This window comes from Carcharodon carcharias, chromosome 34 (genome assembly GCF_017639515.1).
Source record: "Carcharodon carcharias isolate sCarCar2 chromosome 34, sCarCar2.pri, whole genome shotgun sequence".
Lineage (NCBI taxonomy): Eukaryota > Metazoa > Chordata > Chondrichthyes > Lamniformes > Lamnidae > Carcharodon > Carcharodon carcharias.
The window spans coordinates 20,676,584-20,703,532 of record NC_054500.1 but is presented as its reverse complement, the minus strand read 5'-3'; the positions used below and the strand labels follow the sequence as shown (position 1 = coordinate 20,703,532).

Below are 26,949 nucleotides of genomic sequence, written 5' to 3'. Positions count from 1 at the left end.
TTGGGTGTAACTTCATTTATTCAGATTTAAAAATTATATGATAGTGCATTTATACAATGGTTGCAACTAGCTTAACATTGAACACACACACACGCGCACACTTCCCATGTAAGACATCAAGCTTCACCCCACCAGATTTCCTGTGCACAGTTAGTCTACATTTCCCTGAGAGCTGGTCTGTTTAGACCTCAAGCTCCAAGTAACGCGATGCAATGTCTACACTGGCCTGCGACAAGTGCTGCCCTAAAATGCACCCAAAAAGCAATTAAATACCGGAAAAATATTCAACAGTGCGCACTGAGTAGCATTCCAGAAAATTCGGGTTAAAACTATAAAATAATTTAATTTATTGCTGGTACATTTCCCTGCCATGTGCCAAAATCCCTGCCTGCCAAAACTATGAGCTTACATTCTGGGCTAACCAATCCTAGCAGGAATGCATGCAAGTCCTAGATAGCAAATGGCAACTGGCTATTTGACTGCAGCATGCATCACAAGGAAGGCTGATCCTGTGCTCTGTCAGCACTCATTAAGAAAGGGGGACCACAGGACAGTGATCAGCTAATTAACTCGCAAAATGCAGGCTGATAAAACTGTGCAGAGTGAATCAGGCAATCATGAGGCGTCCTTGCTCTACGTTCATGTCATAGCTTGGGTTACCTTAAATAGCTACAAGTTTTATTACACATCAAGTTAATGCCATGAAGTTAAATGGCAAATTGCATTTATACACGGCAGTTCTGCGAGAAGGATTCAGAAGGAAATAAAGTGTGTGGGGTTGGGTGGGGGAAGGGTAGAGAGGCAAAATCTCTGGTTTACAACAGATTGGTTTAAAAAGAGTGCTCATGCCAACCCAATCTGTAAGCACGACTATTTTCTCCCTAAATAAATGCAAAAAAATTGTTCAAACACTTCCAATTTCCGGAATGTTCCTTTGCTTTTCTGATTTGCAGCATACTTTTTATCAAAAGCCATTTTTCTCCACCTCTCCTTCCCCCCCCCCCCCGCCACCCCCATCACTTGTTGGGTTTTGACTATTGAGATATATTTTTCTTTAATATATAAACAGTTGCTCCTTAACGCAAGTCGCTCTCTTCCCCTTGGATGGTCTTCTTGATGCGGAGCAGCATTGTAGTCAACCATTGGTCCAACCGTGAGATGGAGTCATACTCCTTCACCTGCAAAGGGAGTAAACAGTTGGCTTCAATGCTTTTCCTCAGGGACATCCACTGGAATGTTGACAACATCTGAGCCAAAAAGTCAAAGGTTCAAAGTCCCACTCAAAACTCAGGCGAAAAATTCTAGGCGGACGCGCCCAGTGCAGTTACTGAGGGGAAGCTGCACTGTCAGAAGCGCCTCTTTCCCTGAATGAGACAATAAACCGAAGCCCCAGCCACAGTACTGAGGGAGTGCTGCATTATGGGCAGCATCAATTTTTGGATGAGATGCCAAACAGAGAGCCTACCTGCCCTTCTCAGGTAGACGTAAAAGATCCCATGGTGCTACTTCAAAGCGGAGCAAGCTCCCCCCCCCCCCCCCCGCCAATGTTTATCCATCAAATCAACATCACTAAAACAGCTATCTGGTCGTTGTTACATTGCTGTTTGTGGGAGCTTGCTGTGCACAAATTGGCAGCCACATTTTCTACAATACATCAGCAACCACATGTAACTGGCCATAAAGGACTCTGGAACATCCTCAGGCTGTGAAAGGCACGTCTTTCATTCAATCTTGCATTCTCCCACAGTGTTAGCAAGCACGTGGCCATAGGCTGCTATTACCTTTCTGATCAATAGTCAATATCCTGAATGTCTCAAGACAGCAGGTTCTGAGCTCAGTTCTGTGTCTATCAACAGACAGAAGGAAAATGACTGAAATCTGTTTTACTCAACAGGTTTTCCAACTGTTAGAATGTAATTAGTTACAAAGCAACAGTCTCTCACTTCCTGCTCAAGAGCTCTGCGGATCAGAAGTTGAAATTACACATAAAGTTTAAATTTTGGCACAGGCCTCATTAGGAGAGATTGCCTCATTAGGAGAGATTGCAATCTCAACATTAGAAAGGCACTGCATATTATTTTTGAACAGTATGCTTACAGGCAACCACATCAGCCAAGACTAACTCCACTCTCCAGATACTGCCATAGAAGCTGTTACATCCAACCATAACTCCTGGCACTATTTGGAATGCACGAAGTTCTCAGCAGCCGTATTTTCTGTTTTAACATCCCTGACAATAATCCACTCCTCTGCATGACACTGAAGCGTCAGCCTAATCATGAGACTCAAGGGCACCATCACTGCTCCAATCCTACAATGAGCATACTTTTTAATTCTTTCATGAGATGGGGGCATCACTGGCAAGGCCAGCATTTGTTGCCCATCCCTAATTGCCCTTGAACTGAGTGGCTTGCTCGGCCATTTCAGAGGGGCAGTTAAGAGTCAACCACATTGCTGTGGGTCTGGAGTCACTTGCAGGCCAGACCGGGTAAGGACGGCAGATTTCCTTCCCTCAAAGACACCAGTGAACCAGATGGGCTTTTACAACAATGATAGCTGTCACTAACGGAGATTAGCTTTATATTGTAGATTTATTAATCAAATTTAAAGGCCATCAGCTGCCGTGGTGGAATTTGAACCCCAGTCCCCAGAGCATTAGCCTGGGCCTCTGGACTACCAGTCCAGTGATATTACCATTACACTTCTCTCTCCCAGTCCCTGTCCCCAATTTCATTCGATTCAAATGCTATTGTTAATCTGGCTGGCATCTTAAATTTGGTTTGAAGTAAAAACAAAAACACTGGGAAATACTCAAATGATCAGGCAGCATGTGGAGAGAAACTGTTTCAGGTCAAGGATGACTGTACTATGTGCAGTTCTGGTTGCCACACTATAGGAAACATGTGATTGCACTGGAGAGGGTGCAGAGGAGATTCGTCAGGATGTTGCCTGGGCTGCAGTGTTTCAGCTATGGAGAGAGACAGGATAGGCTAGGGTCGTTTTCCTTAGAGCAGAGAAGGCTGAGGGGGGACCTGATTGAGGTGTACAAAATTATGAGGGGGGGTAGATAGGAGGAAACCTTTCATCTTAGCGGAAGTGTCAATAACCAGGAGACATAGATTTAAGGTAAGGGGCCAGGAGGTTTAGAGGGGATTTGAGAAAAAATGTTTTCACCCAGAGGGTGGTTGGAATCTGGAACACACTGACTGAGGGGGTGGTAGAAGCGGGACACCTCACAACATTGAAGTATTTAGATGAACACTTGAAATGCCACAGCATACAGGGCTACAGGCCAAGCGCTGGAAAATGGGATTAGAGTAGATAGGTGCTTGATGGTAGGCATGGAAATGATGGGCCGAAGGGCCTTTTTCTGTGCTGTAAAACTCTATGACCCATCATCAGAACTTCAGCCGGATTCATCTCAGCCTGAAGCATGGATTTGGTTTAGCTCCTCGGGCGCTGCCTGATCTGCCGAGTATTTCCAGCATATTTTGTTACTTCAGATTTCCAGCATCCACCGCACTTAGCTTTTGTGTTAGTGACAAACTTAGTTTGCTCGAAATCTCAGACACTTACTGCATCAGTGTATCCATCAACATTCTGCTCTTCAAAGGCATCCAGAAGTTTCTTGACCAGTTTGCACTCCCGGGAATCTGAAAAGGCTGGGAACATTTCCTCATATTTCGTAATGGCCAACTGTGGAATAATTGAAATGCAGTGAGATACACTTCTAGAGAAGGTTATTCTGATTAGATGCAAAAAAAAAAATATATATATAATACGTGAAGGGTATTCCACAGGTCCATCATCTTCCTCACACCAGTGCAGGACTAGGATTTTTACCAGCTTCATATCTCACCAAACAAAATGATTCTGATCGACAAAAATGTACAGTCCTCGGGGCTGACACATGGATAGAACCTCTTCAGTCTCAAAAGGACTGAGCTGTGGATACTATTACGAGGCATCCGCCTGGGATTTCTGCAGGAGGTTCTCTCAATCTCCAGCCGTAACTTTTGAGGAAAAATGACATAAATTGCAGGTTTTTCCAAGGTTTCTGCAAATCTGCCAAATGCATGGTGGAAGATCACATGAACCCACCCCCACCCATGCATTAAATTCTTACCTCATGGTTTTTCTTAAATAAAGAAAGAAATTAAATTGCTCTCTCCTTTCCTAAGAATTTGAAGCATAGGACATGGTATAAAGCTGTCACAGACACTGGGGAGATGGTGATATTGTGGTAATGTCACTCAACTGGCAATCCAGAGGCCCAGGCTTATATGCAGGGCATGGGTTCAAATCCCACCACAGCAGCTGGTAAAGCTAGTCTCACGAATGGTGACCATGGAACTATCGATTGTTGTGAAAACCCATCTGGTTCACTGATGTCCTTTGGGAAGGCAAATCTGCCATCCTTACCTGGTCTGGCCTACATGTGACTCCAGACCCACAGCAATGTGGTTGACTCTTAATTGCCCTCTGAAATGGCCGAGCAAGCCACTCAGTTCAAGGGCAATTAGGGATGGGCAACAAATTCTGGCCTTGCCAGTGAGGCCCACATCCCATGAAAAGAATAAAAAGCTCTGCCCGATTCTTCAACCCCATTCCATGCACACAAGGGTAACATTTCCCACATCCATCACCTTAAAAATCACTTCCAAAAACAGAACCAATTCTAAAAAGCAGCTACAGGCAAAGTATCAATCGCATTGACTTCTCTGGTGCCAACCTACCTTAGCGTTTAACATGTCAACACAGAAATGGCAGAGGGCAGCTTTGAAGAAGTATTCTTTAGCGCTGTACTTCAGGAGCGGGCTATCCATGGCTGTAGTGCCTACCTGTGGTGCACAAAACCATAAATTCACTGCACGAAACAAGAGTTAAATGCAATAGATTGAGAAAAATAATTGGGCACGGGTGGAACAGAGAGAGGAGAAGGTGGCAAACTTTTCCCATTTGACCAATAGAAATTGAACGCAAAAGACTGAAGGTGGTGAGCAACTTTAGTCAGAGATGGGATGATGGCTCCTCATCCAGGGATTAATGAGAATGTGGAATTTGCTACCAGAGGAGGAGTGGCGGAAGCAAACTGGATTGATGCATTTAAGAGAAAGCTAGATAAACACAAGGGAGAAAGGAATAGAAGGATTATGTTGCTGGGGGTGGGAAGAAGAACGAGAGGAGGTTCACGTGGAGCTTGAACACCAGCACAGACCAGCTGGGTTGAATTTCTGTGCGGCTATGTTACTGATCACTAACCAGAGACATCAAACAGAAAACTGACTTCACAAGATTGGGAGTAGAGTGGGAACAAAAAAAAAAATAATCCCATCCCCCCCAAACCAGATTCAGACCCCCATCCCCCTGCCCAGTGTTTAAAAGCCTTTACTTCACCCTCACTGAAATCAGAGCCAGATTCATCCCAATGGCTGTAAATAGATGCTAAAAGTCCTTTGGGTTAAAGCTGCTAATTAAGAAATTAAAAGCACAAACATTGGAAACTAGAGGACAGAAAAGTAAAAGGCAATAATTCTATGACGTTTGCGATTACAGAACTACTGAGCAGAAACCAGCTCTCAAACTTACACACACACCTCCCAGCTTGGAATGCAACAAGTTACCAAGTCACTGAATGGACTTTAGGTATTGAGCCCACCCTCTCCAGCGCCATCTCTTAATTCATGCCTGTCTGCACTTCCCAAAGGTGTTGGTAGTTCCTTGGTATCTCAATCAAGCACCCAGTGTAAGCCTCAATAGCAGGTGCTGTCCTTTCCCACACTCTTTCCAGAAAGAGTCAATGGATTGTGATTGGAAGAAGAATCTAGGCTGATTGCTAACCAACCCCTATTCACTGAGACCAACCAGGACCAAGAGGATTAAATTACAAGGACAGGTTGCATAAAGTAGTCATGCATTCACTTGAGTATAGATGAAGGGGTGAGTTAATTGAGATTAGGGGAGATGGTGGTTTAGTGGTAATGTCATTGAACTAGTAATCCAGAGGCCTAGGCTAATGCTCTGGGGACAAGTTCAAACAATCTGGAATTGGAAGCTAGTCTCAGTAATGGTGACCATGAGACAGTCATCGGTTGTTGAACAGACCCATCTGGTTCACTAACACCCTTTAGGGAAGGAAATCTGCCATCCTTACCTGGTCTGACCTACATGTGACCCACAGTAATATGGTTGACTCTTAACTGCCCTTGTTCAAGGGGCAATTAAGGATGGGCGACAAATGCTGGCCTCGCCAGTGACACCCACATCCCATGAAAAACATATTTAAAAATTGATGGCGAGAAAATACTCTCTGCAAGTGCAGAACAAGGCTTACAATTAGAGCCAGGTCATTCAGGGGTGATGTCAGGAAGCACCTCTGCACACAAAGTGGGGTGGAAAAGGCTGTTAAAGCTGGGATGGTGAGGGGGGTGGGTACATGGCGAATGGTCAATTGAAAATCCCAACCCAGAGCTTGATTGATCTTTGTTAGGTAAGGGGGCTCAAGGTATATGGAAATAAGATGTGTTAAATAATTAAGGTACAGGCCAACCATGATCTAATGAAACTGAGGAACTGACCCAGCCACTCCTGTTCCTACCAGGTACAGCTCCATTTCTATCTCAACATCAACTTAAAAGGGATCTAACTTGTTACTTGAATGATGCCGAATGAAGCATTTACCCAGCAACGAATCAGGGGAGCTCCGACTACAATAAAAACTGGATAGCTCTGCTCTCCCACATTAAGCAGCTGGGAGACAAACATCCTCTGGATGAAAACACTCACTGACCTGTTCATAAATCTCTACAGCTTTGGGATACTGTTCAAGCTGTGCAGCATACGTAGCGACTTTCAGCAAGCACTTATTCGCAGAACTGCAGAGTGAAAAACATAACAGGCTAAATATATTCAGAACTATCCTGCGTGACCTCTGCGCAAATACAAGCCAAGCATTAAAAAATATCTTGTGTATGCACATGCTATACCGTTATAATTTTTGGTCACTCTACGTTAACGTTTAACACTGAATATTGAACGTACAAATCCCTACCCCGGTGGTGGTGGTGGTGGTGGTGGGGGGGGGGGGTGCGATATCGAACTAAGCTTCTGCCCAACTCTGTCCTATTAGCAGGATGTTTCATTATAAACACAACAGCTGGACGCAACCGGGATAACTTTGACGAGAGAGAACGTGGACACAGCGAAACCTCCAACTTCAAAAAGGATGAGGCACTACTCCTGAGCAAATCTGCCCAGTGGTGAAAGCTTTGCTAACCTGTTGGATTCTTCCCCTTTGTAGTAATCAGCCGCCTGTTCATAATGCGCAATTGCCTGAAAAGGAAAGTCAAGCAGTGAGGATGCTTCAGTAGAAAGGAGTATTTGCCAAATTAGAATAAATCTGAACCTTTTACAGTCCCGAGATAAGAGTCTCATTTCACAGGCCAAGCCTGGACAGTGTGAAATTCTGCCATTAAAAGATGCACATTTTTGATACTGATCGGCTGAGTTATTGCTCAATTTCTTATTTATTCTCCATCACATAGCTTTTGGATAAGGGCAGGGATGATTCGTCTACGCAGCCCACTGCAGTTGATTAGCCCACTGACACATTGTCAATTCCACGTGATGATTCATTACTTGGATGACAGTGGTCAGTGATTTGTTTTCAACTTCCTCCATGATCTTGCCCCCACCCTGTGTAAACTCCCCCAGCCCTACAATCTTCCAAGATATTTGCGTTTCTCCAATTCTGGCCTCTTGTGCATCTGATTTTAATTGCTCCACCACTGGAAGCCATGCCTTCAGTTCCCCAAGCTCTGGAATTCTCTCCCTAAACCACTCTTCTTTAAAACCTATGTAGTTGACTGGTCATCTGTCTTAATATCTTTGTGGCTCGGTGTTAAATTTTGTTTGATAATGCTCCTGTCAACTGCCACAGGATGTTTTACCACAGTAAAGGCACTATATAAATGCAAGCTGGTGGAAGGCACATGCCAGAGTCAAGCCCTCCAGGACCTGAGAGAATAACTCTCCACTCCCACTAAAAGCACCTCAATATTTTTCATACAATATGGTCTCTAGATAGCAGAGACCGAGGAACCTTCCTGATCTCTTGTTAGTAACCAGGGGAACCTTCTTCCTCACAAGCTATTAAATAAAACAAGAATAAAAAAGGGACAAGGTATACGAAGGAATAGGCCATTTGGCCCCTCGAGCCTGCTCTACCATTTAATAAGATCATCGTTGACCTGAGCCTCAAATCTGCATTCTGCCTACCCCCAATAACCTATCCCCACTTTGCTGATCAAGAATCCATCCACCTCTGCCTTAAAAATATTCAAGACTCTGCTTCCACCACCTTTTCAGGGAGAGCTCGTTAGACTCAAACCTCAAAAAAAATTGCGCCTCATCTATGTTTTCAATGGGCGACTCCCTATTTTTAAACAGTGACCCCTAGTTCTAGATTCTCCCACAAGAGGAAACATCCTCTCCACATCCACCCTGTCAAGACCCCTCAGGATCTTGTATGTTTCAATCAAGTCACCTCTTATTCTTTTAAACTCGAGAGGATACAAGCCTAACCTGTCCAACCTTTCCTCATGAGACAACCTACACATTCCAGATATTAGTCTGGCAAACCTTCTCTGAACTGCTTCCAACGCATTTACATCATTCCCTAAATATGGTAACCAATACAGTACAAAGTATTCCAAACGTGGTCTCACTAGTGCTCTGTATAACAATATCACAAAGCTATTAATTTATATAACATTACTGGAATTTTTTTTTTAAATACAGGGCTAGTCTGTGTGTGTCTTAATTGGATTAAAGCCAGCTAGTCTGGGTGCTTTGATGTGTACTAGTTTTGAGATGTAAGAGAGTGCATTTGCATTTTGTTGAATAGAGCATTCAAGAAGGGGAGCGAAATCTGGCACCTAGCTAGAAGAGACCAAGCAATGTTTATATTACTAATAAAATTGGTGCTATGAAAGGGGCTTTATTGTTAGAAGAAGTGGAGTTCAAAGAGGTTGGTGATACAATGAGAATTTACATTCAGTGAGATGTGCTAGGTATAACAGATAGCAGTTTTGTGCGTTCAGGGCAGAGGCAATGTAACATTAAAGCCTGTAAGTCTACCACTCTGTCTGCAAAGAAACCAAAGTGAAAGGGACCTCATTTTGAATTTGTACGGTGAAAATGCTTTGCCTGGTGTCTGCTTAAAATCCATGGGTTGCTGTTGTCTTAATGGGGATTTGTTTGGGAATTTGTTAAAGTTATGATAGTGGGAATTTGTAGCCAAGTGTATATATTTAGCTTGTGTAAATTAATAAATGCCTCATGTATTTTGATATAAAACCTCTCGAGAACTAGTGGCCTGATTCCTGACTTTAGAGCTGCATCTCAGACATACCACTTAAAAATATAGGTTATGATAGTTGTTTAAAGTTTCCCTCTGGGATTAAGTAACTCAGCTTTACCAACTGCTGAGTAACACAAGTATATTCGCCCTACTTTTGTATTCAATTCCCCTCACAATAAATTATAATATTCTATTAGCTTTCCTAATTACTTGCTGTATCTGCACACTAGCCTTTTGCGATTCATGCACTAGGACACCCAGATCCCTCTGTCTAAATTTCAGACCTCTGTAATCTCTCACCATTTAGATATACTTCTCTTTTATTCTTTCTGCCAAAATGGACAGCTTCACACTTTTCCCACATTATACTCCATTTGCCAGATCTTTGCCCACTCACTTAGCTGATCTATATCTTTTTGTAGCCTCCTTTTGTCCTCTTCAGAACTTACTTTCCTACCTATCTTTGTGTCATCAACAAATTTGGCAGCCATCCCTTCATCCAAGCCATTTATATAAATTGTAAACAGTAGAGTTCCCAGCAATGATTTTTGGGGCACACCACATCTTGCCAACCTGAAAAAGACCCATTTATGCCTACTCTGCTTTCTGTTGGCTAGCCAATCTTCTATCCATGCCAATATATTACCCCCTATACCATGAGCTTTTATTTTCCACAATTACCTTTGATGTGGCACTTTATCAAATGCCCTCCTGAAATCTAAGTTCAGTACATCCACTGGTTCCCCTTTATCCACAGCATGTGTTACTTCCTCAAAGAAGTCCAATAAGTTGGTTAAATATGATTCCTCTTTCACAAAACCATGTTGACTCTGCCTGATCACCTTGAACTTATCCAAGTGCCCTTCCATAGCTTCTCTAATAGGAGCTGACATTTCCCTATGACAGATGTTAAGGTGAGACAACTAAAGTGGCAATTCACTTTAATACATAAAAGGCTAGCACAAATATTCAACAGGACATTCAGCACAAATTCAACAGGAAACCCAAGCTCAGATACGTACTTTCTCAATGTCCACCAACTCACTCTCGTAAATCTCTGCTATCGATATGTGATGCTTCGCTGCAATCGTAAACCGACCCTAAATACAAATACAAATTTGCGTGACAAACTTGCACTTCAAAAAATAAATAGTGATGACAAAACAAAGAACAAAATGCAAAAGGTCAGTCTTAGAATAGCAGCAGGAGCATTGTCCTAGATATGTTTCATTTGGTTAACATCAGATCTGGACAAGTTCTTGCCCAACCTGCTGGCTTAAATTAAATTAAAAGCTGCTTTAATATTCTGAAAAATCAGCATTAAATGGTCCTGGCTGCATAACAAAATCTATAGGAATTGTACATTTTGACGGTGGGGAAGATTTAAAAATAACATGCCTTCCTATCAGTGAATCTCAAGGCTTTTCTTTCAGATATCAGCAAGGTCTGACTGTTGGACAGGTCTCTTAATATAGCAGCTAAAAATTAACAAATCCCAAAACAAATGGCTTCAGGAGTAATATACAAATAAAAGAATCTAATTGCAGCATGCTGGGCGGCCACAAGCTCCCATTGACAATGTTCGGGGCGGGGGGGGGGGGGGATCCTTTTTGCTCCCTGTTGTTTCCTCCAAGAATGAGTAGATCCGAACATCATGAGCTCACAGGGATAGTAGAGCAGCAGAGAGCTTTGGTGTATCAGTACGTAGCCCCCACTGTCAAACAGCAAGGTCCCACAGAGAATGACCAGTCATTCTGGTGCTGACAGAAGGAGGAATGTTGGTCAGCGCTGAAGTGTGCTGTGGGGATCCTTTACATCTCCTCGAACATTCAGACCAAGCCTCAGTTATAACATCTCATCTAAAATGACAATGCAGCCCCAGTTCAGTAATGTACTGGACGGCCAGCCAAGCTCGCGGTCAAGTCTCTGAAGTGGGGCTTGACCCCACAGCCTACTGATTCTGAGGCAATGCAGATGGCTTTTAACATTACAAATATTTGGATTAGCATCTTACCATATCTGTGTAAATCTCTATCGCTCTGTTTAAACAATTGATGGCCTCTGGAAAAAAAGGAAAACCACAAACATTAGCACTTAAAAAAATTAGGCTCATTGCCAATTAAAAAAAATTATTACCCCTTCTCCCTCTTTTCCTGCTGTGTTGTTACCCACTCAGCCCATGATGACTGGCAGAAAATTTGCACTAGATATTCATGTTAAGTTCAACTAGTGTTGCAGTTATTCTACTTCGATAGATACAGTGACATTATAACAGTTCCCCTATTCGTAGGATGACCAAATTTTCAAAACTCAAAACCAGAACACATTGAAAGGCCACAGGGAGGTGGGGAGGGGGCTCCATGATGATTGACATGTTGGATGACCAATGTCAGGAGTCTGGGGGAGGGACAGTTGAAGGTTCAAGGTCATGTGATGACATTTTCCAGAATATGTCCAGTCAGAGTTGGCAATCCTACTGTATAGATTGATTAAAAGGTGTCATTAGCAATGCAGCCAGGGGCCCCAAAAAGGTAGTGACAATTCCCTAGGAGATTTCAAAGGGGGTGGGATACCACTGCTTGTGATACAACGCAATGTGATGGGTGCTTACAGAAAGGATGAAATTTCAGATTCCCCCACCGGCCCCAGTTTATATTTGGCAAAAAAGGTTAAAGGCGAATGCAAGACATTTGAACTATTTTTAGGAAATTGTCAGGACACTGGGCTGTTTAACGAAAAACCAAGACTGTTCTGGCAAAACCAGGACATCTGGCCGGCCATCCTACATCTTAATTACTTTCCAATTAAAAGCAGTGGAAAACCAGCTTCAAGATTGATTAATCTATCCTCAAATCCGTGGGCTGGTCAACATTCATATTGCAATTTAATCTTCGTGTGACCAAGAACACATTTTCATAGAATTTTAATGCACTTTTACAGAAACAGGCCATTCAGTCCAACTGGTCCATCCTGGTGTTTCTGCACCACACAAATCTCGTAACCCTTTTCATCTCAACCTATCAGCATATCAGAAACAGGAGGAGGCCATTTAGTCCATCAAGCCTGTTCTGCCCCCATTCAATCAGACCATGGCTGATCGACAGCCTAACTCCACATACACACCTTTATCCCATATCCCTCAAGATCTCGATTAACAAATCTATCACTCAGATTTAAAGTTAATTGATCTGGCATCAACTGCTACTTGTGGAAGAGTGTTCCAAACTTCTCCCGCCCTGTGTGTAGAAGTGTTTCCTAATTTCAATCCTGAAAGGTCTGGCTCTAAATTTTAGACTATGCCCCCTAGTCCGGCTCCCCAACCAGTGGAAACAGTTTCTCTATCCATCTAAACTGGTCCCCTTAATAGCTTGAAAACTTAAGATAGGCCTCACTTCTAGCCCCAAATTCTAGCTCTCCAATAGAGAGAATAATGGCCTTTCAGTATTAGTAAAGGTCTAGGGCTTTTGAGCTGTGTTTGCATGAATAGTCTCTCCTCTTATACAGCTCCCAGGCTCAGCCGCTCCTCCAGCCTACCAACATTTCAATCAAGGAGACTTAGCTGTTGCACCAGTATGAAAGCAGATGAAAATAATGTTTTTTAAACCAGCCTTCACTGTCTGCAGGCCAGCAGACTTAGTCATGTCCCTAGTTGGTTGGCCCCTGTACAAGAAGTCAATCATGGCTGGTTAGCTGGGACGATCAATTTAGCCATCCTAAATCTTCTACCACTGATGCTCTGAACAAACAGCTAAAATTGTAGAAATGCTGCCATTGTACAAAAAAACCAAAATACGAGAGAGTCAGGTATATAAATTGCACAACACCTTTCAAGTACTGAAAGGAATATAATGGTATAAAATTGAGTCTAAAATAAGAAAGTGACTTAAAATAGCAATAATAGATGATTTAAGTATTTAGAATTACATTTATTTTGAGTTTCACTGCATTTCCTTATTCTCTGCAAACATTCACTTGTATTACAAGGCCAAGAGAGTTACCTTGGGGATCAGCTTTCTTAAAAGCATTTCCTGCATCCACAAAGTTTGTAGCTGCATCATGTTTACTCTGCAAGTAAAGGTGGAGTTTAGCAGCCTCACAGAAGGCATTGCCTGCAGCTAAAGAAAGATAAGTACACATTAGGAGTGGGTTATTACCAGCATATTACAGCAGCTCAGTAAAATAGCAGATTCAGTGAACACAAACTGTTCTGTGCCCAAAGAGTGCAAACAGTATTGCAAATATTCTTTGATAAATATAATGCAAATATATGCACAGTTGAGCCAAGTCCAAAATTAATCAGGCCACTTTTTGCACTGTCTAATATTCTTTTAGATTAACATGATGCTGTTAACTCCTGGCACTCGGGTAACATGATTTATCTGCATACTCATGGATCCAAATTAATCTGCAGGAGTGCATCAGCTAAATTCAAATATATAGAGAGAAATGTTTATTGGCATTGTTGTCCACATCACAAAAAAGCCCCCGTCCCTGAATTTATACTAAAATCCCCAGGAGAAGGTTCCTTAAACTGAACTGGCCAAGCAACTTCATCTATGCTATATCAAAATGGCAGTAACCTACACAGAATGATGCAATTGTTACAGCACAGGAGGTGGCCATTCGGCCTGTTATATCTGTGCTGGGTCTCTGAAGGATCAATTCACCTAGTGCCACTTCCCAGTCTTCTCTCTCTAGCCCACACATTCTTCCTTTTCGGATAACAATCCAATTCCCACTCGAATGCCTCGATTGAACAGGCCATTTTCGAAAAAAAAAGCAATTTTGATATTAAATAGTAACATATCTACAACTGGAGAAGATTGTGCCCCATTCAGAATAGAGCAGAGAGCTATTCCCAAAACCTGGCTGCCTGCTCTCTGTGGTGTCCAACACGTAACTGTGGCAGTCCGGCCCTTAAAGCCCAAGAAACACAAGTGCTGCCTGCACTCATATTTGCTGGTCCACGCTCACTCTCTGAATCAGGTGAACCCAGAGGCTTCCTAAAGGGCTCAGGGCTACTGCCAGATTAATGCTCAACCAGAAACCACAAGCTGTGTTGGGGGCTCCTTGCAGGTAGGCTCCTGGCCGAGCTTGGCAAAATCATCACACTCAGAGCCAGGATGTGAATGATCACTGGGAAAGACCACCCATGAGATTCATGCCTGTTTAAGGTTCTAGTTTACACCAAGACGGCTGAATGCCATCTAACGTAAAGCGTTTTCCATCCCACCAGCTCCCTTCTGGGGGAAATCACAGGATATTGAGAGTTTTAACCAATTTTACAATTTTCACACTATTAAAATCTCCTCCTGGAAACAATCATATCCATTGCCAGGTAAATTTGATCTGCTCCTGGTACAGCAGCTGTGTGCTGGTCTGATTAATACTCATCATTACTGTAATTGAACCCACAAATGTAATTTGAAAACAGGCCAGACAACATCTCACACTCACTAGACCAGACATAATGCAGCCCAAGTTTGCTGTTTGGAATCTATACTTACCACTCCAGTTCTTGGCCATCTTAAACATATTAGCAGCCCTGGCATACATTTCACACGCATCTTCCAATCTAGAAGACCCCCTGAACAGAAAGGAAGAACAACGTTAAATTCTGGACAAGGCCAGGGTGCTGACTGGGGTAGAAGCACAAACCACCCTAAATCGTCATTAGATTGGCAGCTTCATTTGTAATATAGTTAGGGTAAGAGACCAAAAAAGTTGCTGCATGAATGCAGAGGGTTAGTCTAGCCTTGTCTCTGTGGTAGCAACTACACTGCTAAGGTTCCAAGTTCAAATCCCTGGATCCCAGGATACCCTGGTGTGCAATCTCAGCTGACACTCTGAAAATACAGCACTCAGTACTGGTTACTGGCAATGCTGTCTTTCAGATGAGGTGTTAAACTAAGTTTGCCCTCTCAGAAATGAAAGACTCCATGAAAGTATTTTGAAGAGGATCTGGGGAGTTAGGAACATAGGAAATAGGAGGAGTAGGCCATTCGGCCCCTTAAGCTTGTTATGCTGGGAAGTTCTCCAGTGTCTTGGCCAATATCTATCCGTCAATCAATACCACAAATGGATTACCTGGTCATTGACTCATTTCTATTTGTGGTACCTTGTGTGCAGATTGGTGTCCTATACTACAACAGTGATAAGTGTTTCATTGGCTGTAAAATGCTTCAGGACTTCTTGAGGTCAACATACATAAATGCAAGTCTTCTCTTTCCTAAAATTTGTCTGCGGGAATTCATTAGGACAGAGCCAGCTCAACTCAGCATCTAACTGCAGTGTATATAATCTGAGAAAACTCAAATAGAATAAGGTGGCCAGAATAGAAACATTTCAATGTTCAATACCAACTCCCCTTATTCTGCATCTTTAAGACTCCATATACTTCAATCTCACAAACACCTGGCATGGACTCAATGGGCAGAACGGCCTTCTGCTACCTGTGAGATACTGTCCTTCCCTCCTTAACTCAATGCCTTTTGATAACTCAAGTGTCGATTTATTTGCCATGCCACCTCCACAAAGCTGCCTTTATAAACAAATTAGATAGAAATGTTATCTTAAAATGTTTAAATGGTTATAATTGGCTCTTCATCATCACAACCCACTCCCCATCTCCTAGGCTCAACTACTCTTTAAATCAAATGTTTCAAAACAACCAAGGACAATATATCCTTCCAACATTGCCCCTTAAACCCAAATGATTTCCCCACTATTGGCAGTACCTCAATTCTGAAAGTGAATTATCAATTTCACAATTGTGAAAGTATTATCAAGTTTAAGGATATACAGGTGAAGGGCTTGACTGATTGAGTACCTTGAGTACATATAGAGAAAGACTACCCTAATGAACCTAAGGGGTTGATCATTTAGTTAATTTGTTCAATGTTACCCAAGAGTATTAAGACAGACTTTGGGGATAATGGTTGTCACTATGTAAAAGGCAATTCTTTAAATAAAATAACCATCAAGAATACGAGTTCCTTCTAGTTTCACATTTCACCATCTGGCTTGGGATCCAATTAATATGAAGGTCTGTGGTTATAACCCCTTGACTAACATACAGACTGCCTTTTGACATTACATCACCAATCTCCTTGTGGAAGCTGCAGTCATGTTCAAGGTGCGTAACCCACTCCATTCAGGGGAAGCTGACTGATGTGAAGATAGTTCCAAATAAATAATGTACTTGGTAGGAAGAACTAGAATTGAGAACTGCATAAACAAAATTCTGGCACAGCGGGCTTCTTATGACAAGGATCTCCGAGCAAGCACAGTCCAAGGGCAGCGTGTTTACAACTGGATAATAGTGAGCCCTTTGTTCACTAGAAATTAAAGCAGTTTGTTTAAACAAGAACCAGTCTCATTAGGAGTGAAGTCATCTCAAAGTACACAATTTATTTTTAAATTTCTAAGTATTTTGCAGAATCTGCTTCTTCCCCGTCAAAACCAAAGCTCTTTGCTTCCTTCAGCCATTTACAACTGGTGCCAAGAGAGTTTGAAAGTGCAGTCTCAATTTAATTTCCCTAACGCCTTTACATACACAGGCTCAAATCAGAAGAGTGCAGGGCTCTTCCACAACTTGTGAAGACCAATGCAGATTCTACACCACATTCCTGAGATACTTTCTACTGGAAATTCAAAAAGGATTGAACAAATATTTTAATGATCAACACATTACAACCATAATAACACTCTGCTGCTGCAATTCTACTACTGAATTCCAAGAATCTTTTATTCTCAGGGCCTTATTTTTAAGCCCTGACTTGTTGATCCAGCAGACATTTTTCCCCCAGAAGGGAATTACAAATTGTGAAAGGATTATATAATTACATTATTGAAATAACTGGTCTGAGCAATGTCCATTTCTTGGAGTTTGCTGTTTTCACAGATTATATGAAGAGAGGAATTAAACTAGAGTCAAAAAAAGTTGAGGGTTCAAGTTCCTACTCTAGGGACTTGGGCACATTTGCATCTACTGAAATGCCAGTTGAAATAGTGCCATGGGATCATTTTTAAAGAGCAGGGGAGTTCTCCCTAGTGCCCTGGCCAATATTTCTCCCTTGACTGAAATCATCAAAACAGATTATCTGGTCATTGTTATATCAACTATTTGCGAGATCCTACTGTGTGCAAATTGGCTGCTGCATTTCCTACGTTACAGCATTACTACACTCCCAAGGTACTTTCATTAACCGGAAAGTGCTTTGGGGCATCCACAGATCATTAAAGGAACTATATAAATGTACATCTTTCTTGTTACCAGACACCAAACAGATTAAAACAAAAACAAAAAACGGTGGATGCTGGAAATCCAAAACAAAAACAGAATTACCTGGAAAAACTCAGCAGGTCTGGCAGCATCGGCGGAGAAGAAAAGAGTTGACGTTTCGAGTCCTCATGACCCTTCAACAGAACTAGGTGAATCCAAGGAAGGGATGAAATATAAGCTGGTTTAAGGTGTGTGTGTGTGGGGGGAAGAGAAGTGGAGGTGGTGTGGTTGTAGGGACAAGCAAGCAGTGATAGAAGCTTCTATCACTGCTTGCTTGTCCCTACAACCAGCCCCCCCCCCCCCCCCCCCCCCCCCCCCCACCCCCACACACCCACACCCACATGCACCTTAAACCAGCTTATATTTCACCCCTTCCTTGGATTCACCTAGTTCTGTTGAAGGGTCATGAGGACTCGAAACGTCAACTCTTTTCTTCTCCGCCGAACCAAACAGATTACCTGAAGCCAAATTCAGCTTTACGACATTTGCAACAATTGAGCCAGGACGTATTTCAAGATGGTTCAAATTTAAACCTCAGTACAAGATTGATGCCGCCTCTAAAAGTTCCATATGTGGAACATGAAAGGAGGTGATCTTTGCACAGAAGTTGTTTCTGGGCACAGATCAAATATTCCTGCAGCTCCTATTCTTTTCAGATGGTCCTTCGAGACCATTCTGGAGAGCTTGGCATGCATTTTACTGCTGAATGCCCAGCAGAACATGAGGGAGCCAGATGCCACAAGACAATAACAGATCACTCCCATTAGGATAAGCAGCATTTATATTCAGCCTCTAGCAAAAGCCAAAAGCAAGGCCTGAAACGGATAGTGAATCCAGACACACTGCACCTTAATATTTAACGCAGCTTGGGTCTAGAGTGTATTTTTCACAATAAAAGCAGGTACAAGTGTGTGTTCCTTCTTGAACAGTGTTCAACTTATTTTTTTTTTTAAAAAGTGGAAGAATTCTTAATTCTCCCTTGCTATTCTGTAAGTTGGAGGGAGTGGGACAGGGAAGGGGTCAAAGCAGAGGTGTACCCAAGAGAGCATTTTTTCCTTGAAGCTTACTGAGCTGGTTTCACAGAAGGCAGGAACAAAGCCAACAATCAACTGGCCTTACACCGATGCAAAGCATTACAAAACACACCTGCAACTGGAACTTTCTACTCAATTCCCCTCTTGTACTTCAAATACCACTGAAACTAGGAACAGTTTCAGCTTTTCCCAGCCAAGGTCATCTTTTTTCAAGTTAAGCCAATGGTAAACAAAAGTTGTTTGCAGGCTTTAGATACTTTTACAACCAAGAGACATCCCAGAGCAGTTAACAGTCAAATGAAATGCTGTCTCTGTTGTAATGCTAGGAAATGTAGCAACCAATTCGGGCACAGCAAGGTCCCACAAACAGAAATGAGATAAATGACCAATTAAACTGTTTGGCTGAGGGATGGAACATTTGGGAACCTTTTCCCTGCTCTTCAAATAGTGAAGGATCTTTCATATCCACTTGAATATGCAGATTGTGCCTCATCTGAAATACACTTCAACAATATACCTTATGTGGTACACTGAAGCGTCAGAATAGATTATGTGCTCAAGTCCCTGGAGTGGAGCTTTAATCCAGAACCTTCATACAAAAACTTGCATTTATATAGCACCTTTAATATGTTATAAAGTGTCCCAAGATCATTATCAAAGTTCAACCCAGGGCAGATGCCCAAAAGCTCAATTAGAGGGGTAGGTTTTATGGAGAATCTTAAAAGGAGGCAAGAGAGGGGTGGAGAGGCTTGTGGGGAATTCCAGAGCTTAGGGCGTGGGTAGGTGAGAATGTAACCAATGAATAAAGCTAGCAAAAATGGACACACCCCGACCCACTTGAGCAACACCCAACGCTGATTACATAGCAGAGTTGGTAGAACGCTAGGTGTAAGATGTTTTCTGACTGCACGCTAATTATGCATAAATACATTTTTTAAAACTCTACTTATAGCCAGAAAAATACCAGCTGCAAACAAGACTGCCTGAGCCAAGGACCTGCCAACCCAGACAAACTAATGAGCTCAAAATGGCTGATACAGCAACACTGACAGAAACAATGCTGCTCAAGCATTTATCAAATGTGATGCTGCCAGCTCTTAATTAAACACTAAAGCCTCTGCAGAGAGCTCATCTGGAAAACTTCACCCTGATCTATTAGGAAATTAAATAGTCAATGGGGAAAGAAGGGACACACTGCTTCGCTGCAAGATTCCCACAGATCTGGCCTCTTTCATTACATTCGCATTAGGCTTATTCTTCCCCACCCCACAAAAAGGCTCTTCAAATTTCATTGGAAAATTGGCACTTCTGGAAAATGCAATCTGCATGCGTGTGTGTGTGTGTGTGTGTGTGTGTGTGGGGTCAATAATTGCACAAAAGAAGAAAGGTTACAAAAGAGATCAGAGTCCAGAGCAGAGTGCTGGGAGGGGCAAGGTTGAGACCATGGATGGATTTAATTTGCTGGATGGGTTAGGGCAGGCCACAAAAAGAAAGTCTTCCATGTAGGTGGCTTTCGTGATCTTGTTGTTAAGGTATCAAGTGGAACAGATAGGGCAGATTGGGAGGAAATCAATTTCCACTGGTTGGGGAGTAGCAGTTTAGGGAGGGGCAGGGTCTAAAAATTAGCTCCAAACACTCCAGGGGTGAAATGAGAAAACACGATGCTAGGGTGGCAGAAGTTCAGAACTCTATTCCACAAACTGCAATTGATGCTAGATCAATTGATAATTTTAAAACTGAGACAGAGTGTTGGGATACGGGGCAAGGATGGGTATATGAAGTTAGGTTTGAGATCAGCCACAATCTCACTGAATAAAAGAACAGGGTTGAGGTGCTAAACGATCTACTCCTGTTTCTATGGTCCTACGCTGGTTAGGTCACAACTGGAGTACTGCGTGCAGTTCTGGTCACCACATTATAAGGAGGATGTGATTGCACTGGAGAGGGTGAAGAGAAGATTTATCAGGATGTTGCCTGGGCTGGAAGGTCTCAGTTATGAGGAGAGATTGGATAGGCTGGGGTTGTTTTCCTAGAGGTGTATAAGATTATGAGGGGCATAGATAGGGTGGGTAGGAAGGCACTTTTTCCATTAGTAGAGGGGTCAATAACCAGGGGGCATAGATTTAAGGTAAGAGGTAGCAGCTAAGACGAGAGTTGAGGAGAATTTTTTCACCCAAGAGGGTGGTGGGAGTCTGGAACTCTGCCTGAAAGGGTGGTTGTGTCAGGAACTCTTGTAACATTTTAGTAGTATTTAGATATTCACTTGCATTGCCGTAGCCTCCAGGGCTATGGGCCAAGTGCGGGAAAATTAGATTAGTGTAGCCAAATCTTTGTTGACTGTACAGACATGACGGGCTGAATGGCCTCCTTCTGTACTGTAAACATCCGTCAGTCAATAAGTCTACTTTGGTGCTGCCGCTGACTGTCCACAACTTACAAGTCGGCTACTCAAAAAGCAATTGCACGATGCACCTTTCTTTAGTTTCACACCCGTTGCAAATACAGATTTGTCTAAAGTCGAGGCTTTCGGTAAATCCAATGCACATCGGATATTTAAAAAAATATACTAAATAGCAAATCCACACCCCCCCCAGCACCTTAACTAAAATGTAACATTCAAATGCAGTTGTGAAGTACTGCACCTTGTGCTCAGAGCTCAGCTAGTCCTGGGCAGTTAGTGACGCACGTAATTTAACTCACTGCTGGCCCGGCATCACTGAAATCTGGGTACAAGCTTGATATCAACAACACTCAACTCTAGTTCAATGGTTTAATAAAAGTCATTGAAAAGTTATGTTTGAAATCCCTATGGTTATTCACTTGAAGCAGCTGTGGCCATATTAACATAGAATAACTGTCACAAAACCAAAGCAGCAGGATGTTGTGGTGTGCAGTTGCAAAACTGATTGATGGGGAAATTAAGAACCACTGACACACGGGACAGATGAAGAGCTAAAGGATATAATTCATATTTCAGGAGTAAATGGATCCAGTAGTGAAACTGCAAGCTAATTACAGTCGGTCACAAGATACAAACATATATCCACAGCTCAGCCACACTGCTGAAACCATAAGTTGTCAAAATATTCAGATTCATACAGCATCTTTGGTGCAGAACAATGTTCCAAAATGCTTCGTATTAAGCTAATTAGATCAAAAATTAAAATTTAAAAAGTAATTTGTTTCCTGGCCTGCTCACGGGTCCCAGTGACAATATGATCAATGGGAAGGGAACACTGGAGAATTAGAAGAATGCTTTACAGCAGCACTTTCAACTAAATGTAACCCACATGGAACCCAGAAATACTTCATGGAGATTATAACATGACAAGTGGCGACTCCAGCCTGATACTGTGTGCGCGCGCTACCAGCACATTAACCATTTACAGTAATTTCAAATCAATACACGAGGTTGCATTAAGTGGGCAGAATGGCTACATGTACATACACAGGAAAACTTAAAAAGCACAAAAGTATGTAGTACTGGATTACATTGCTGCAAAGGGATGTTCAAACAATGAAATAGTTGCATTTCTAGAATACCTTTCATGACCTCAGGATGTCTCAAAGCGTTTTAACAGTCAATGAAGTACCTTTGAAGTGTAGTCACTGTTGCAATGTAGGAAATGCGGCAGCCAATTTGTGCACAGCAAGCTCTCACAAACAGCAATGTAATAACGACCAGATAACCTGTTTTTGCAATGTTGGTTAAGGGATAAATATTGGCCAGGGCACCAGGGAGAACTCCCCCATGCTCATTTCATGGGATCTTTTACGTCCACACGAAGGAGCAAATGGGGGGCCTTGGTTTAACATCTCATCTGAAAGACGGCATCTCTGTAAGTGCAGCACCGCCTCGGTATTGCACAGGTGTAGCAGCCTGTTCAAGACTCTGGCATTGACCTTGAACCCTGTCCTTCTGGCTCAGAGGGAGTGTGGCATCAAATGGACCGGTTGACAATGATCCAATATGGATGCAGTACAGCTCCTGAACAAAACTGCACAGCAATAGATTAAGTAGGCTGACAATACTATTAATTCCAAATATGAGCTAAATAATGTTACTGATGCCAAGATTGTTCCCTTCTCTCAACAGGGCTTTTAAGTTTAAGAGTAGTGCATAAATAAGAAAATAAACCACCAGTACATTGAATTTTTAAATTATGCATCATCTTTATGGGTGGTTCTGAAACTTCGCTTTGACAGGGTTCACTACAAATATCAACTACTTCCAGAGACTCATTCTTATTTCCAAAGAGTCAGCTATCCAAAGAAAAAGGGGCATCATTGCAGAAAACAATTAGCAATAATGCAATATCCAACGCCAAGTTAAAAAACACAAATTGGAGGGCGGGTGGACAGAAATTGGAGGCATCGGCGATTCCAGCCTCACGCAAGGAAACTCACAACAGAACACAAAGACAGTTTTGCTGCACACAAGAGGTCCTCAAGTGTGAGTGAAGTGCACGAGGAGAGATTAGCTCATTCCACTGGCGACTGCTCCAACTAGGGTAAAAGCAAAATACTGCAGAAACTGGAAATCTGAAACAAAAACAGAAAATGCTGGAAAAGCTCAGCAGGTCTAGCAGCATCTGTGGAGAGACAAACAGAGTTAATGTTTCAAGCTTGTGTGACTCTTCTTCAGAGCTCTGAAGAGTTATACGGACTCTGAATGCTAACTCAGTTTTTCACTCCACAGATACTGTTAGACCTGAGTTTTTCCCAGTATTTTCTGTTTTTGCTACAATTATGGTAATTTTTCATCAGGAAAAGGAGGGATTCCCTACCCAACAACTAGATTACAATATATTTTTGTTATTTACCTGACGGTTTAAAGATTGAAGTTTTCTTGAGATTTCAGGCATTATAAAAGACACTTTTAAGTCTAAGATGTTCTAAAAATAAAATCTACACAATTTACTTAAACCTACCAGCTTGTGCAATAGATGTTTTTCTCATGCCTCAGTCCCGATAGCCAGGGACAGCACAACTTGCTTTCTTTTGAAGAATCTTTAGCCAATTATTCCAGTCCAAGAATACAATCTAAAAACCTCAGTATTTCAGGACTCAAAAACCTTTGTGTATTTAAAGTTTCCACACTAAAATGGCAGCCTTGGTAATGGTAGCACTCTCACCCGCGTCAGAAGGCTGTGGGTACACGTCCCACCCCAGAGATGGCAGCACATAATTGAGATGGGCACTTCAGTGCAGTACCAAGGAAGCACTACGCTGCTGGAGGTGCCATCTTTCGAATGACAGGTTAAACCAAGTTCTCACCTTCCCCTCAGGTGGATGCCATAAATCCCATGGCAACGTCACAAAAACAAATTTTATCATTATCTCAATGATTCTTGTGGGAGCTGTGTACAAATTGGCTGTCACACTTCTGACATTGTAAGTGAATACACTGTAGTAATACGTCAATGGCTGTAGAGTGCTTCAAGAAATCCTGAGGACATGGAAGGAGCTATACAACTGCACTTTCCTTTATTAAGGAGGACTTGCACCAATGTGGCATGTTAATTGAGCAAACGTGTGGAGCTGGTTTGGTGTTTATTAGCAGATAGCCAGCATAAAAATTACAATGTCAATTAATCCTGAATCAGACTTGCTAAATTTCACCTCAGTTAAACCACCCAATGCCCAAACATGACGTTATTTAAAAAGACTTAATCACACACTAATTTTAGGTTACCTCAAATGGATGGGATGTTTATAAATTTATATTAGTTAGTTTAAAAGAAAACCCTAAAGAAATTGATTACCAGAACAGCTTAGCTTCAAAGCTGAGCGTTCAGCAGATTCATACTAATCCGAGCCAAACCAAAATCATTAAACTTATCAATGCTGACCTCAGACTATCACCGCCAAACCACAGAGCGCAGTATCATCCAGAAATTACTTGTCCTGGATCATTCAAGCCCTCAAGAATATTGCTTCTGCTGGAAAGAAGGCACTTATGCTACCTCGAATCTTCCAGGACATTCCATCAGCACTTCACATCCAGTTGAAGAATAACCACTTAAGTGAGTTGAAACAACAGCCAACATGAAGACAGCAAGAAAGATACATGACTAGTTACTTCGTTTTATGGGATGTGAGCTATTGGACGAATTAAAGACTTCATCATTGACCACTATCAACAGAACTTAAACATGCACCTGTGCAGACATCATAGGCAAGAAACAGCACCTGTCAATAATGCAATACTGACATGTCAGGTTAGATTACTGGCTAAAAAACTACAAACGAAGAACATAGCCCTGGAGCCAAGTTTAATAAACAGTCCTTTCAGTAACCGGACCCGACAGCCACCCCGGGGTCCAGCGGCCGGCCCCCACAGCCACCCCGGGGTCCAGCGGCCGGACCCGACAGCCACCCCGGGGCCCAGCGGCCGGACCCGACAGCCACCCCGGGGCCCAGCGGCCGGACCCGACAGCCACCCCGGGGTCCAGGGTCCGTCCCCCCACAGCCGGTCCAGGGTCCGTCCCCCCCACAGCCACCCCAGGGTCCGTCCCCCCCACAGCCACCCCAGGGTCCGTCCCCCCCACAGCCACCCCAGGGTCCGTCCCCCCCACAGCCACCCCAGGGTCCGTCCCCCCCACAGCCACCCCAGGGTCCGCCCCCCCCACAGCCACCCCAGGGTCCGCCCCCCCCACAGCCACCCCAGGGTCCGTCCCCCCCACAGCCACCCCAGGGTCCGTCCCCCCCACAGCCACCCCAGGGTCCGTCCCCCCCACAGCCACCCCAGGGTCCGTCCCCCCCACAGCCACCCCAGGGTCCGTCCCCCCCACAGCCACCCCAGGGTCCGTCCCCCCCACAGCCACCCCAGGGTCCAGCGACCGGACCCGACAGCCACCCCGGGGTCCAGCGACCGGACCCGACAGCCACCCCGGGGTCCAGTGACCGGACCCGACAGCCACCCCGGGGTCCAGCGACCGGACCCGACAGCCACCCCGGGGTCCAGCGACCGGACCCGACAGCCACCCCGGGGTCCAGCGACCGGACCCGACAGCCACCCCGGGGTCCAGCGGCCAAACCCCCACAGCCACCCCGGGGTCCAGCGGCCATCCCCCCACAGCCACCCCGGGGTCCGTCCCCCCACAGCCACCCCGGGGTCCAGCGGCCATCCCCCCACAGCCACCCCGGGGTCCAGCGGCCGTTCCCCCACAGCCACTCCAGGGGTCCAGGGACCGGCCCCCCACAGCCACCCCGGGGTCCATTGACCGTCCCCCCCACAGCCACCCCGGCGTCCACTGACCGTCCCCCCCACAGCCACCCCGGGGTCCATTGACCGTCCCCCCCACAGCCACCCCGGGGTCCATTGACCGTCCCCCCCACAGCCACCCCGGGGTCCACTGACCGTCCCCCCCACAGCCACCCCGGGGTCCACTGACCGTCCCCCCCACAGCCACCCCGGGGTCCACTGACCGTCCCCCCCACAGCCACCCCGGGGTCCGTCCCCCCACAGCCATCCCGGGGTCCATTGACCGTCCCCCCCACAGCCACCCCGGGGTCCGTTGACCGTCCCCCCCACAGCCACCCCGGGGTCCACTGACCGTCCCCCCCACAGCCATCCCGGGGTCCAGCGACCGGACCCCCACAGCCATCCCGGGGTCCAGCGACCGGACCCCCACAGCCATCCCGGGGTCCATTGACCGTCCCCCCCACAGCCACCCCGGGGTCCATTGACCGTCCCCCCCACAGCAATGTCGGGGTTAATTAATTCCCTTTACCCAGGGCCTCTCACCCGAACAGGGAGGCCATGAAGGAGCGGGCCGAGCGGACCTTCTTCTCGGCCTCGGCCACCAAGGCCAAAGCCTCCCGCTCCTTAGCCGAATTATCCATATCTGCTGACTTCAGGCCACTTCCGTCGGCTCCTAATGCCGTGCCGGCCTGTCCACTGCGTCACTTCCTCCCCATAAACCCCGCCCCTTCGGCCGGCGCCCGTCACGTGGCCCCAGCACCACGGTTGCCCGGCAACCGCCACAACAATAACTGCTGTCAATCAATCAAGCAGCTCATTGATTTTGGATTGTTCTCAACAGGTAAAACCAAAAAAAATGGATGAAAACTTCATTTTATCTAAAATAACTTGTTCAAATCTTCCCTCCACATGCTTATAGAGAATGGTAACATAAGCAGCCCAAATATTTGAGAGGAAGTTGCTCTGTTTTTAGGCTTCCTGATCAAATATAGGATGTTGGAAACGGTGGCACAGCAAATGAAGGTGCATTAACTTTAAAATCCGAGTTCATATGCTATGTAAA

General features: G+C 44.2%; 1 protein-coding gene across 1 annotated transcript; it reads right to left on the bottom strand.

The window, feature by feature from the left end:
- LOC121272699 (alpha-soluble NSF attachment protein) lies at nucleotides 1–26,583 on the bottom strand. The gene is made up of 10 exons (XM_041179441.1): nucleotides 26,430–26,583; nucleotides 14,869–14,948; nucleotides 13,360–13,476; nucleotides 11,376–11,422; nucleotides 10,384–10,461; nucleotides 7,277–7,332; nucleotides 6,791–6,875; nucleotides 4,737–4,841; nucleotides 3,577–3,696; nucleotides 1–1,178 (listed from the first exon to the last, which is right to left on the bottom strand). Exons 1-10 carry the CDS (start codon nucleotides 26,525–26,527, stop codon nucleotides 1,077–1,079), a joined length of 888 nt encoding a protein of 295 aa, XP_041035375.1. The 5' UTR covers nucleotides 26,528–26,583; the 3' UTR covers nucleotides 1–1,076.
- Nucleotides 26,584–26,949: the final 366 nt, after the last annotated feature.

What these genes read in the sequence shown, in the direction of transcription:
- LOC121272699 (XM_041179441.1), bottom strand. Translation starts at nt 26,527, where the DNA reads ATGGATAATTCGGCTAAGGAGCGGGAGGCTTTGGCCTTGGTGGCCGAG. An exon ending in TAGAGATTTACACAGATATG is followed by an intron (nt 10,462 to 11,375) that starts GTAAGATGCTAA and finishes ATTTGTATTTAG; the next exon opens with GGTCGGTTTACGATTGCAGC. An exon ending in AGTTGGTGGACATTGAGAAA is followed by an intron (nt 7,333 to 10,383) that starts GTACGTATCTGA and finishes TTTCCTTTTCAG; the next exon opens with GCAATTGCGCATTATGAACA.